The following is a 14,540-nucleotide window of genomic DNA, read 5'->3' as shown; positions in this document are numbered from 1 at the left end:
CAGCGCATGCGCAGGACTCCGGAAAAATGGCGCGGCGGCCATTTTTCGGAGTCCTGTGCATGCGCTGTAGACTCTGGCACTATGCCAGAGTCTCAGCGCTGAGAGCGCTAGCAGCGGCGGTGACGACTACAGTGTTGGGGGTACTTTCCTGTGGGCACGTGTTGGGGCTTACCTTTGGGCACAGGGCAGGGGTACTTACAGGGCTTACCTCTGGGCACATGGTGGGGGTAGGTACCTGTGGGCATGTGTTTGGGGACTTACCTTTGGGCATAGGGCAGGGGTACTTAGGGGACTTACCTTTGGGCACAGGGCAGGGGTACTTAGGGGGCTTACCTTTGGGCATAGGGTGGGGTTAGTTACCTGTGGGCATGTGTTTGGGGGCTTACCTTTGGGCACAGGCTAGGGGTACTTAGGGGGCTTACCTTAGGGCATAGGGTGGGGTTAGTTACCTGTGGGCATGTGTTTGGGGGCTTACCTTTGGGCACAGGGCAGGGGTACTTAGGGGGCTTACCTTTGGACATAGGGTGGGGTTAGTTACCTGTGGGCACGTGTTTGGGGGGCTTACCTTTGGGCACATGGTGGGGGTAGTTACCTGTGGGCACGTGTTTAGGGGGATTACCTTTGGGCACATGGTGGGGGTAGTTACCTGTGGGCACGTGTTTAGAGGGCTTACCTTTTGGCACATGGTGGGGGTAGTCACCTATGGGCATGTGTTTGGGTAGGGATGGCCATCCAATATCGATTATTCAAAATCATTGATGGTCTATGCCTGATATCAAATGCTTTTGCCATCGATGGGGGGAACCAATGGTTTGCAATCATCTATCTATGCTATAGAAACAGTGGATGTTTTTTTTCCCTCCTACATGTTGAAGGATACGGAGTAAAGCTGCCGCTGACATCTGCAATGCCCCAGGCTGTGACTGGCCCGCGGGCCAATCAGTGAAAGAACAGGCACGACCATCACCGATGGTCCATCATTCACACCAATGGTCACCCCTAGTTTAGGGTGCTTACCTGTGGACACGAGGTGGGAGTACCTGTGGGCACATGTTTGGGATGCTTACCTCTGGGCACAAGGTGTGGGGTACTTACCTGTGGGCACACATTAGGAGTACTTACCTTTGGGCATAGGGCAGTGGTCGTTACCTGTGGGCATGTATTGGGGTACTTACCTGTGGGCACATGTTAGGGGTACTTACCTTTGGGTACTTTCCTATGGGCACGTTAGGGGTACTTACCTAGGCTTTGGGTACAGGGCGGTGGTACTTACCTGTGGGCATGTGTTGGGGTACTTACTTGTGGGCACGTGGTGGGAGCACTTATCTGGGTGCACAGGGTGGGGGTATTTATCGTTGGAAACAGGGCAGGTGTACTTACCTGTGGGCACATATTAAGGGTATGTACCTTTGGGCACAGGGCAGTGGTAGTTACCTGTGGGCATGTATTGGGTACTTACCTGTGGGCACATATTAGTGGTACTTACCGTTGAGCACAGGATGGTGGTACTTACCTGTGGGCATGTGTTGGGGTACTTACTTGTGGGCACGAGGTGGGCACTTACCTGTGTGCACGGGGTGGGGGTATTTACCGTTGGACACAGGGCAGGGGTACTTATCTGTGAGCACATGTAGTGGGGGTGTTTATCTCTGGCATGGGGCAGAGGCACTTACCTGTGACGTCTCTCACACTGGGATAGGCACACAGTCTCTCAGACAGACCACGCCCATTATGTATACGTCGCTTAGCAACCATTCATGCCGGGGCCCGATAGTAGGCAGAGGGATCCCTCATTACACTGCTCAGTGAACCGGTTACACCGTTACTGCGATAGTGAGAAGTAGTCCGGGTAGCCCGCGGGCACAGGGGCGCACGGGTGAGCGGGAGAAGAGGCTGTTAGCTCCCTGTGTGCCCGCGGGCTCCCGGTGGTCGCGGAGGTAACCAGACAGGGTGAGGTAGTGGTGGAGGCGGAGGGATACGCGGCGGAGGTGAGGCAGTGACAGGGCTATATAAGGTCGGAGCGGAGGGGGAAGCAGTCTGTCAGCGGAGAGTCGCTGCAGTCACAGGTCCCACATTGTACTCCGCGCTCCTGCTCTGTCAGGTGAGTACCACAAGTCCCAGCGCTCCTTCCTGTGCTGTATCCCTGTTACTCTCACTGCTAGCAGACTGTCTCTGTCCATGTGCTGTCAGGCCAGCTCCTCAGGATAGCACTGGGTGATAGCTGCTGTGTCCATGTGCTGTCAGGCCAGCTCCTCAGGATAGCACTGGGTGATAGCTGCTGTGTCCATGTGCTGTCAGGCCAGCTCCTCGGGATAGCACTGGGTGATATCTGCTGTGTCCATGTGCTGTCAGGCCAGCTCCTCAGGATAGCACTGGGTGATAGCTGCTGTGTCCATGTGCTGTCAGGCCAGCTCCTCGGGATAGCACTGGGTGATATCTGCTGTGTCCATGTGCTGTCAGGCCAGCTCCTCGGGATAGCACTGGGTGATATCTGCTGTGGCCATGTGCTGTCAATCCAGCTCCTCAGGATAGCATGGGGTGATAGTGTCAGCTGCTGTGACCATGTGCTGGCAGGCCAGCTCCTCAGGATAGCATGGGGTGATAGTGTCAGCTGCTGTGACCATGTGCTGTCAGGCCAGCTCCTCAGGATAGCATGGGGTGATAGTGTCAGCTGCTGTGGCCATGTGCTGTCAGGCCAGCTCCTCAGGATAGCATGGGGTGATAGTGTCAGCTGCTGTTGGGCCAGCTCCTCAGGGTGGCATGGGGTGATGTTTAGCTGTTGTCCCCATGTGCAGCACAGATGGTGTAGTGGTTAGCATTACTGTCTCACATCACTGAGGTCAGGGGTTTGATTCCCACCATGGCCCTGTGGAGTTTGTATGTTCTCCCTGTGTTTGTGTGGGTTTCCTCTGGGTACTCCATCTTCCTCCCGCGCTCCAAATATATACAGATACATTAATTGGCTCCCAACAAAATGAACCCTAGTGTGAATGAATGTGTGTACATGTGATAGGGAATATAGAGTGTCGGCTCCACTGGGGCAGGGACTGATGTGAATGGGGAAATATTCTCTATACAGCGCTGCGGAATATGTGTGCGCTATATACATAACTGGTAATGGATAACACCAAATGCGGTGTCAGGCCAGTTCCTCCAAGATAATTCAGAGTAATACTAGCAGCTGCCCTGTGATATTGTCAGGTACTGACAGGCCAGCTCCTGAGGATAGCTCAGGGTGATATACTAGCAGCTTGTCTGAGTGTCCTATTCCCCCATGTGCAGACAGACCATGTTAACAGGATAGCAGTGGTCAATTACTGAATAATATATTCTGGCTGTCGCCATGTGGTGGCAGGCCAGGTACTTAGGGTTGCACAGGGTGATATAGTGGAAGCTGACGGTGACCGGCTATGATACAGGTGAATGGCTGACCCCTGTGGTGGACCTGCTGCACTTTCCTCCCCTGGGGTTTGTGGACCCAGCCCAGGGCGTTTGCAGCTGGTATATAGGGGGCCTGTAGTGTCAGGTGTAACTGGGTATCTGCTCGGCTTGTAGGGTCCGTGTCTGCGGTAGCCTGTGCGGCATAGGTTGTCTGCGGTGCCCTGTAGCCTGTGGAGCATAGGTGGTGGCTGGTGCGTGCTGCCTGTGCGGCATAGGTGGTGGTGGCTGGTGCGTGCTGCCTGTGCGGCATAGGTGGTGGTGGCTGGTGCGTGCTGCCTGTGCGGCATAGGTGGTGGTGTTTGGTGCGTGCTGCCTGTGCGGCATAGGTGGTGGTGGCTGGTGCGTGCGGCATAGGTGCTGGTGCGTGCTGCCTGTGCGGCATAGGTGCTGGGGGCTGGTGCGTGCTGCCTGTGCGGCATAGGGGCTGGTGCGTGCGGCATAGAGGCTGGTGCGTGCGGCATAGGGGCTGGTGCGTGCTGCTGCCTGTGCGGCATAGGTGCTGGTGGCTGGTGCGTGCGGCATAGGTGGTGGCTGGTGCGTGCTCCCTGTGCGGCATAGGTGCTGGTGCCAAGGTGGCCTCTGTCCCAGTGTTCCCTGCAGTATAGCAGTCTGGGTGCTGTGTGCTAGGACGTGACTGTACTCTACCTGCTCTCAGCCACCCACACAGTGACCTGTGCTTCCAGTGTGAGGCCCCGGGCTGGGGTACATCAGGCGTGCAGCACTGACTTTCCCGGGATCAGAGGCCCCAGGTGGGTGGATAACCTGTTAGAGCATGCGAGCAGGTGGCGCTTGGGAGGGCTAGCTGCTGCAGGTGACGGGCACTGTCCGGTGACACCTGCTGCCTGTACTGTGACCTGGCTGGGAAGTCAGACGTAAGGTAACATGAAGCCTCACTAGTTCTAGCTCTGCATGTAATGACCCCCTAACTAGCCTGCGGCTGGGGGTCCGTAACGTATGCCCTTATTAGCACCGCCAGCTCTCAGACCTCTATATTTAGCAGGATCCCCTCACACTGGGAACGCTGATACGGACCTGTTAATAGTCTGTGTCGTCTGTCCCTGGGGATGCCCCATCCTGGCTGCGGGGCTCAGTCTTCCCTGAATGTACTTATTCTGGGTCCTCGGGTAAATCCACTAATCTGTGGCAGTGAGCTACATAAAGGAGGGGGTCCTGTGCCCGCACAGCCAGGGGCTTCAGTGCCAAGGAAAGCGCGAGTTCCTTCCTGACACCGGAGCAGTGCCTGCTGGGAGTGGTCTGCCCTGTAACACGATGTACCCTCCGGGGGAACATGTATATGCTATATCCGTCCTTGGCATATGCAGCTTCTACATCCCTGTGGTCTGACGTTACGGTGGCACTACAAGTCCCAGCTTGACTTGCCATACATTGGATGCAGCCTGACTCAGCTGTGCGAGTCAGACATGACCTATGATATGGCAGTGTTATCCAACATGAGAGCACGGTCCCAGCTGTCCTGCCATGTACTTGATACATGTAATGCCCCTGACTGGGCGCTGACAGTGGGGTATAGACGGTTCCTGTGAGCAAGGCAGACGGTCGGAGTCGCTGTACGGTTACTAGCCGGGAGTGGGTAGGTGACGTCTGTAGGTTACACTGGCGTGCTGTGCTGCAGGCTATCCCTGTACTCTATCCTGTATATAGGTGTTTCTGGTGTATGTCAGGTCACCAGATACAGAAGTGTCAGTGATCTGTGTAATAATGTACCCTCTGGGTGTCTGAGCAGTGCATGTTTTCCAGGTCTCCCTGCAGAATCGCAAGTGAGATAAGTGGCACCACCTCTGAATCTTACAGTGTAATGAATGCACCTGTGCTCTGGCAAGGGGATATGGAAAACATGCACTGTCTGGTCTCCTATGGTCCGGACATGGGGAGAAAGATCTGTCCCATACATCTGCACACTGCCATCTTGAAGTTACCAGTGTACCCCCAGAACAGCGGCTTCAGCAGTCTGTGGGTGCACATCAGGGACCTCTCCCATAGGTGTCAGCCCATGATAGGTGCTGTTGCGGTATCACAGCTCGGAGGTGCCGCTCCGGGTGACTCTGGCCCGGGAGCCGCTGTTACCCGTTGCTGTGACTTGGACAGGAGGCCCAGCTGTGGATGGCAGTGTCTGTAGGGCAGCACTCTGATGCCAGTTATACCCCGGGCTGACCTGCCTTCACCATGAGCGGGTATACCTGCAGCGTCCCCTGTAGCTTGGGGCTCTGCATGAAGTGTTCCTGCACAGGGAATGATGTCTCCACCTATTTATAGCTGGGAGAAAGGTTTATAGGGCTTGTAGATGCCGACCTTGGAGACACTAGCCTGCCTGTAACTAGATATCCCCCCTCAGTGGCTGCGCAGGTCTGGAAGACGTATGCAGACTTGGAGCAGTCATCTGAGATGTTCTGCATGAGTGATAACCTGCAGCAGTACAGGATGTGCAGATTACCAGCTGCTGACATAGATGTGCCGCCCAGGCTCCCCCAGTGACTGTAACCGGGATCTTACCTTGAGCGGCTGATGGCGGTTGCTCTGTGTGGATGGAAGGGGGTCCTGTGATTTCCTGGGGTGTATCTTGTATGGCATGGCCACACTGGGGGTGCCTGGTAATGCACATCAGGGAAGGGGTGCCTGGTAATACACGTCAGGGAAGGGGGGCCTGGTAATACACGTCAGGGAAGGGGGGCCTGGTAATACACGTCAGGGAAGGGGGGCCTGGTAATACACGTCAGGGAAGGGGTGTCCGGTAATACACGTCAGGGAAGGGGTGTCCGGTAATGCACGTCAGGGAAGGGGTGTCCGGTAATACACGTCAGGGAAGGGGTGTCCGGTAATACACGTCAGGGAAGGGGGGCCTGGTAATACACGTCAGGGAAGGGGGGCCTGGTAATACACGTCAGGGAAGGGGGGCCTGGTAATACACGTCAGGGAAGGGGGGCCTGGTAATACACGTCAGGGAAGGGGGGGCCTGGTAATACACGTCAGGGAAGGGGTGTCCGGTAATACACGTCAGGGAAGGGGTGTCCGGTAATACACGTCAGGGAAGGGGTGTCCGGTAATACACGTCAGGGAAGGGGTGTCCGGTAATACACGTCAGGGAAGGGGTGTCCGGTAATACACGTCAGGGAAGGGGTGTCCGGTAATACACGTCAGGGAAGGGGTGTCCGGTAATACACGTCAGGGAAGGGGTGTCCGGTAATACACGTCAGGGAAGGGGTGTCCGGTAATACACGTCAGGGAAGGGGTGTCCGGTAATACACGTCAGGGAAGGGGTGTCCGGTAATACACGTCAGGGAAGGGGTGTCCGGTAATACACGTCAGGGAAGGGGTGTCCGGTAATACACGTCAGGGAAGGGGTGTCCGGTAATACACGTCAGGGAAGGGGTGTCCGGTAATACACGTCAGGGAAGGGGTGTCCGGTAATACACGTCAGGGAAGGGGTGTCCGGTAATACACGTCAGGGAAGGGGTGTCCGGTAATACACGTCAGGGAAGGGGTGTCCGGTAATACACGTCAGGGGGGTTCCTGGGCCGCATTGTTTCTAGTGTCTGGCTATAAACGGCACAAACCATCCAGTCTCTCACCCACACGGATTATTGTGTATCTATTGATCCTGATACACATGGAACAATAGCACAGGTGTGTGGTCAGTGAGGCGTAACGCACACAATGCAACACTAATACACAAAGAACAGCTCTGTGCTGTCATCCGGCTATTCCTTATGATTAAACGCAGATCAGGATTAGACTGAATAACGACATTGATGTAACTTTATCTGTAGCTCTTTATTGCGCTGTTGGGCAGTGGTGTGGCGTGCGCTGTAGGACTGTTGGGCTGTGGTGTGCGCTGTCGGGATGCGCTGTGGCTTGTACTTGAGCGTTGTAGGACTGTCGGGGTGTGGTGTGCGCTGTCGGGCTGCGCTGTGGCTTGCACTCGAGCGTTGTAGGACTGTCGGTGTGCGCTGTCGGGCTGCGCTGTGGCTTGCACTCGAGCGTTGTAGGACTGTCGGTGTGCGCTGTCGGGCTGCGCTGTGGCTTGCACTCGAGCATTGTAGGACTGTCAGGGTGTGGTGTGCGCTGTCGGGCTGCGCTGTGGCTTGCACTCGAGCGTTGTAGGACTGTCGGTGTGCGCTGTCGGGCTGCGCTGTGGCTTGCACTCGAGCGTTGTAGGACTGTCGGTGTGCGCTGTCGGGCTGCGCTGTGGCTTGCACTCGAGCGTTGTAGGACTGTCGGTGTGCGCTGTCGGGCTGCGCTGTGGCTTGCACTCGAGCATTGTAGGACTGTCAGGGTGTGGTGTGCGCTGTCGGGCTGCGCTGTGGCTTGCACTCGAGCGTTGTAGGACTGTCGGTGTGCGCTGTCGGGCTGCGCTGTGGCTTGCACTCGAGCGTTGTAGGACTGTCGGTGTGCGCTGTCGGGCTGCGCTGTGGCTTGCACTCGAGCGTTGTAGGACTGTCGGTGTGCGCTGTCGGGCTGCGCTGTGGCTTGCACTCGAGCATTGTAGGACTGTCAGGGTGTGGTGTGCGCTGTCGGGCTGCGCTGTGGCTTGCACTCGAGCGTTGTAGGACTGTCGGTGTGCGCTGTCGGGCTGCGCTGTGGCTTGCACTCGAGCATTGTAGGACTGTCGGGGTGTGCGCTGTCGGGCTGCGCTGTGGCTTGCACTCGAGTGTTGTAGGACTGTCGGGGTGTGCGCTGTCGGGCTGCGCTGTGGCTTGCACTCGAGCGTTGTAGGACTGTCGGGCTGAGGTGTGATATGCATTTCCCTGTAGGGGAGGGGGATCTCTTGCTTGTAGGACCCAGCTACCTGGGTGACCTGTGCTGATGAAACTGCGTGGTTTGCGCTGAGATTAGACATGCATAGACTTGCCAGTCGGGCACAGCCACAACGGACAGGATGAAATGGTTCTGCCGGCGCAGAGACCTGACGTGCCCTGTATTGTAGCAGCTGGCTGTAACTAGATTTGCATGCTGACTTAGTTGCCACTTTCTGTGGGTGCTTCATCTGCTAGACGTGGCACAGTAATGTGTCTGGCTGTACGCCTTGCTGTCCTTAGTCTCAGTGCTGCGTGGTCACCCATCTTCATGGTTTTTTTTGTAAGTTAATGTCCAAATCTGCTGCAAAACCTGATCTGCGTGCACACGGTCTTTCTGTTCTAGGGAATGTTATGACAAAGTCAGCAGTACAAAGATAATGCAGGTTTTTTTTTTTTTATTACAAACCAAAACTTGAATAGGACAAACTGTATCCGGCTAATGTCTTCTAAAACTGATCACTTATTTGGTTTTATCATGGTGGTAGTACCTGAGCATCCAGGAGACCTCTGGGGAAATAGAGTCCAGCTCCCCTTGAAGTCAGAAGGGTTCAGGGGATGTTTGGTTTCTGTTGAACGTATTAACCTGGTTAGTCTTGGTTGCTCCCTGCACATTGCTAAAGTTCATCCTGACTCTGCTTGGTGTGTAGGCTAGGAATTGCCGTACAAGCTTTGTTACGTGCCGCTTACTACGTCTGCTCTTTTCTTTGCAGTAATTCCAGAAGAAATCTAACGCCATGGCAGAACAAGCAAGTGCCACCGCAGCTGCCACCACCGGCTCCTCAAAGTCCAAAAGTGTCCTTACCTGGGAGCAGGTCAGCCGCTTGAACAGCTTTCTGACAGAGGTGGTTCCCATCCATGGACGCGGGAACTTTCCCACCTTAAAGATCACGCTGAAGGATATCGTGCAGATGGCCCGCAGCCGGCTGGAAGATGCCGGGATCAAAGTGAGGGATGTCCGGCTGAATGGCTCGGCGGCCAGTCACGTCTTGGTCAAAGACAATGGCTTGGGATACAAAGATCTGGACTTGATATTTAAGGTAACCATCTCTTCAGAAGCGGACTTCCAGTTGGTCAAAGACGTTGTAATTGGGTTGCTACTGAATTTCCTACCGGAGGGGGTGAACAAGGAGAAAATCAGCCCGGTGACCCTGAAAGAGGCTTACGTCCAGAAGCTGGTGAAGGTGTACACTGACGCGGACCGCTGGAGCCTGATCTCCCTCTCCAACAAAGACGGCCGGAACATTGAGCTAAAGTTCGTCCACTCCATCCGCCGTCAGTTTGAGTTCTCCGTGGACTCTTTCCAGATCGTGCTGGACTCTCTGCTCTTCTACCACGACTGCTCTGAGAACCCCATGTCTGAACACTTCCATCCCACCGTCATCGGGGAGAGCATGTACGGGGACTTCCAGGCCGCCCTCAACCATCTTCAGAACAAACTGATCGCCACAAAGAACCCGGAGGAGATCCGGGGCGGGGGCCTCATGAAATACAGCAACCTGCTGGTGCGGGACTTCAAGCCCACCGACAAGGAGCAGATCAAGTCTCTGGAGCGCTACATGTGCTCACGCTTCTTCATAGACTTCTCCGATATCTTCGAGCAGCAGCGCAAGCTGGAGTCCTATCTCCAGAACCACTTCATAGGCGAGGAGAAGAGCAAGTACGACTACCTTATGATCCTGCGCAAGGTGGTGAACGAGAGCACCGTGTGCCTGATGGGACACGAGCGCCGGCAGACCCTCAACCTCATCTCTCTGCTGGCCCTCAGAGTGCTCGCCGAGCAGAACATTATACCGAACGCTACCAACGTCACCTGCTACTACCAGCCTGCACCTTACGTCAGCGACGCCAACTTCAGCAACTACTACATCGCCAATGCCGCCGTCTCTTACAGTCAGTCCTATCCAACGTGGCTTCCTTGTAGTTAGGTGAGGCCTTGCCGTGGACTCTGGGTCAAATGGGCCCATGTCTTCAAAGCCTGTGGACACTAGTTGGCTTCTAGAAATAAGTTCCTTCCACAGCTTTGAGCCTGATTTACTGGAAAGGGGCCTAGCCCACTCCACCGCACATAACCAAAAAATAAACTAATGAAACTGCCCTCCCTTGGTCTGTCTGAATGTTAACTGCTGTGGGGTGGGCACCAGACTCTCTGGCTGCCCCCACATGTAAGATATGCAAACGTCAATCCATTACCTCATTACGGAGAGATCGCTCCTGTCTAATGATCGGTGGTCCTCTAATCTCTGCCGGACGCCAGTGACTTTTAAACCTATCAGTGTTGATTGCTTGGACAAGCCTAACTCCAGCCGGGTGACTCTCGCTGGTGTAGTCTACCCCCTGACTTGGCGGGGGCTTCAGGGGAAGTTCTGCAGCGTAACTTATGTGAAAAAAAAAATAAAGGAGAGGGGGGGGGGGGGGGGGAAATGGAGGAAAAAAATAACAAAATATAAAATTGTTTATTTATTATAAAGATTATAAAATGGTCGGAAAATGAAGGGGAGAAAAAAAAAAGTATTAAAAGTGTTAATTTAGTGTGGGAGAGGGTCCTGTTTATGCAATAGATGTTTTTGATCTGACGTGGAAATGGTATTTATGTTGTGGTTTGTAAGACGGGATAAGTGCTTTTATTTTGCTGCAGTGTCCGTGTTGCGGCCCTCTGGGGTTACGGTGTACCCTCCCGGCGAGCACAACTGCTGTCTGTTTTGTTTTGTTAGTACTGCAGTTTACGTTCTGTTAGTGGGGTCTTTGTTTTTTTTTTCCCCTTTTCTCTCCTGTCACCTGCAGTTTCACAGGTAGTAAAGGAAAACATAGTCCTGATGTTGGGTGTAAATCCTCAGGATAAGCTGTGCTTGTTGGGTATCCCTGTAGGTATATTGGTGTGTACACATCCAGAAACCAGGACCACCAGTGTAATCTATACAGCGCCCCTTCCCCTTTGCAGACAGCATGCTAAGGTCTGAGCTGTGGCTCGCATTCCTGCTTGAATTTAGGTGTACTAGGCCACCACCTGTGCTCAGGGACCAGTGACTGGTGTGTCAGAGCTGATTGTAGTTGTTGTGAGCCTTACTTAGGATTAGTTCAGAAGAGCCCCCAGGGCAGTCATTGGTGTCTGTGCCTTAGTCCCAGTGTGTACTGGGGACCATTCTATACTCTGTGCCTTACTATTGTGTCCGTCACCCCACCCTGGAGTCTTCTGCCAGGGGCCGGTATCCTGACACTGGCCACTAATACTCTATTATAGCGGTATATACAGTTAGTGGGCTCTGTACCCTGCGACTTAGGGGGCAGTTCAGCTGTGAATGCTGATGGTGTGACCGCCTGTAATGCAGGACACTGGCAGCACCGTGTCTCTGCTGGTCCCCCATAGGGGTGTGCAGACAACTGAATTGCCCCCTTAACATCGCTTCTGAGTATGGACACTACCCCCCCCCCCCCCCCCACCCCCCACCCCTCCTCCCAACAATAGAGCTCTGTGCTGAGGAGCTGGTCGGATGTAGTGCATGTTCTTGTGCTGCACAATCCAAATAAACCCACTCCAGACTTGTGTCTATGCATTGTGTGCCTCTTTCTTGCGCCTCGCTGCACCTCAGTCTGCTCTAGAACAGCGGGACACGTAGCCGGTGCCTCCAGCTCAGGTGGAGTTAATCTATCGCTAACGCAGCAGTGGAAAAACAAACAGCGTCTCTGAGCTGCTGCTTCCCAGATGTCTGTGCTTCCAGGTTCTCCTCCCTCCTGTCACTCCGGGTTCTGGTGCCCAGAGGTGGCAGCTGAGCAGTGAGGGTGCTGAGTGGCAGTGTCTCTTCCCGCTGGTCCTCTGTAGAAACACGACTTGCAGCCATAACTGTAGCCAGGTGCAGGCGTTGTGATCTCCAGCTCTGGCTGCTAGCCGTCACCTCCTGTACAGGACCAGGGGCTGCTGCATGTGGTCACTAAACAAGACTTGTGTGCGCTCACTACACAAGCTGGAGGGTTGCTGTCCACTCTGCGCTGGGTCCGGCTGCATGTGGCAGGTAGTGACATACCCAATCCTTGTTCTAGGGCTCATTACCCGTACAGTGACGTCTGTGGGGTATAGAGAATGGACGTGCTGGTCTAGTGTAACCTTCCATAGTGTTTCTCTGGTAGAATAATGCTCCTCTCCCCACTTGTTCCTCAGCTGTAGCATAAGCCCAGAGTTGCAGGACTAGAATTAATCTGCTATTAGACTTACCCTGGTTTCTGGGGCATCCCACTGCAACTTGTAGCCTAGTGGTCAGTACGGTCTCTGTAGACCTGGGGGTAAAATGCCTGTAAGTGACCCAAGTGCACTGATAGTATATAACGTAGCTCAGGGACTGCTCCTTCCAGTCATTGTGTCCTGATACTTCCTTTTTAACCTTTACTATTATACCTGCTGCAGTACTTAGCCCAGCGGCCACTGCCACCCCATTAGCCGGCCTTGGTGTCTGTCCTGCAGGGCTCAATGTGTACGTGTCTAGCGTAGGCCTGTGCTTGGCATGGCAGGTGTGAAGGAACGTCCTGTAACCCTCTGCCAGCGAGGCCTTATGTGCATGAATGCTTTCTGGCAGAAATACTCTGCTGTAAGTCTCATGGCCTCTGACCTGGAACCTGCGTGGGGTAATCCAGGCTGGTACAGTCATGATGCTCTGGCACTAGCGGTGAGGCCATGGCACAGGTGCCAGTCTCTGTTAGAGGGTGTAGGCTGGCTGTGGGTAATGCAATGTTTCTGTCACTTTCAGTCTCCATATTACACTTATTTTCCAGTCCGCCCCAGCACTGCTGCAGTAATCCCCCTGTCTGTGGTGCTGGCATCCTCCGGCCTGGTAGAAGTGGCCGGGCACTGCCTGTGTGCCGCTCCCAGGTGAGAGCTGGTGTTCCTGGCACTTGCTGACCTGGTCACAGCCTCCTGTGCGTGGCCGGTCAGGGTGGACTGAACTTTGTCATTTGTACAGGGCCTGGCGCCAGATGTGCTTGGTATGTCCTCATGATGTACGTATTCAGGGGAAGCCTGGAGCTACAGCTTCCAGGGTGGCCTGCAGTGCATGCTGGGAGTTGTAGTCCCACAGGCTGCCCACCTTTTTTATATAGGTATTGCTGTGCTGGTGGCTGGAATGGTGTTGCACTAGAATGAGTGGGGGATTGGTGTTTAATGACTTGTTTCTGCTGAAATGTGAAATGTCCTCAGTTTCTTGTCAAAAAAAATAAAGATTTATTTTAAACAGTGGTTTGTCCTTGTATCTTCCTATCCTGGCTGTGTCCTATGGCCGAGCACCAGGTCTGTGCAGCCTAGCCCTGTGTCGTCCTATCCTGGCCGTGTCCTATGGCCGAGCACCAGGTCCATGCAGCCTAGCCCTGTGTCTTCCTATCCTGTGCATATACAGGGTGTCCTATGGCCGATCACCAGGTCCGTGCGGCCTAGCCTTGTGTCTTCCTATCCTGTGTGTGTGTGTATACAGGCTGTGTCCTATGGCCGAGGCCCTACGAATGCCTGGGGCTGATTACCAGGTCCGTGCCACCTCACCTTCAGCCTAGCCTGGCTTTCCATATGTGCAGGCCAGGGGTGGGCAATAAGCAGCCCTCTAACTACACATCCCAGCATGCTGCCACAGTTCTGGTATTTGACCATGCAAAGACTGAGGCCGGGCATGCTGCAATATGTAGTTCACCCCTAGTTAGGCCCACCAGGAGCTGGTCTTACTAGGACAAGATGGGGTGTTGGCTGAACTCGCTTGGCTCTTAGTTCTAGAATGTTCCCTAAGGTTTGGTTTCTTGAAGTTAAATATCCCTATACTAGGTGATTCATTGCGCTCTTCACACCGTCGTAAGGGGCTATGTCCCCTTAACCCTTGTGGTGTGCAATATTTGTATTATAAGGAGTATTGCCTCAATCATAATTGTGAGTGGTTAAATATTGCACGGACAAAGGGTGAGTGATGGTTAAGGGGTCGTAGCCCTTTGCAACAGCGAGAACAGTGCACACAGGGCCTGGTGAATCACCTGGTTGGGGGACAGGTGGGAGGGGCTGGTGTGGGGGTTCAGAGCAACCATGGGTGGTGGAGGAGTGTGCGGGTGCCATGGACGGGGCCCGGAGGTACTGCGAGTGGGGGAGGGGGTCCAGAGCTACCGTGGGTGCTGGAGTGTGGGGGTGTCACGGATGGGGCCTGGAGGTACTGCGTATGGGGGAGGGGCAGGTAATGCTTCTCCTGTCAGCAGCTAAGCTGCTGTCCTCCCTTTGGCAGTGGCTCTCCCGGAGACTCGCACAGCAGCCAGTCACTATTAGCGCCGGTG

The 14,540-nt window shown here is 54.5% G+C and overlaps 1 protein-coding gene across 1 annotated transcript; it reads left to right on the top strand.

Annotated features, from left to right (window-relative positions):
- Positions 1-1,793: 1,793 nt before the first annotated feature.
- TENT5C (terminal nucleotidyltransferase 5C) lies at positions 1,794-13,473 on the top strand. The gene is made up of 2 exons (XM_063956884.1): positions 1,794-2,101; positions 8,966-13,473. The coding sequence occupies exon 2, from the start codon at positions 8,990-8,992 to the stop codon at positions 10,178-10,180; it is 1,191 nt and encodes a 396-aa protein (XP_063812954.1). The 5' UTR covers positions 1,794-2,101; positions 8,966-8,989; the 3' UTR covers positions 10,181-13,473.
- The last annotated feature ends 1,067 nt before the right edge of the window (positions 13,474-14,540 follow it).

The sequence above is a fragment of the Pseudophryne corroboree genome, chromosome 2 (assembly GCF_028390025.1).
Source record: "Pseudophryne corroboree isolate aPseCor3 chromosome 2, aPseCor3.hap2, whole genome shotgun sequence".
Classification (NCBI taxonomy): domain Eukaryota; kingdom Metazoa; phylum Chordata; class Amphibia; order Anura; family Myobatrachidae; genus Pseudophryne; species Pseudophryne corroboree.
Note: the sequence above shows the minus strand (reverse complement) of the source record. Positions and strands in the feature narration are given on the sequence as shown.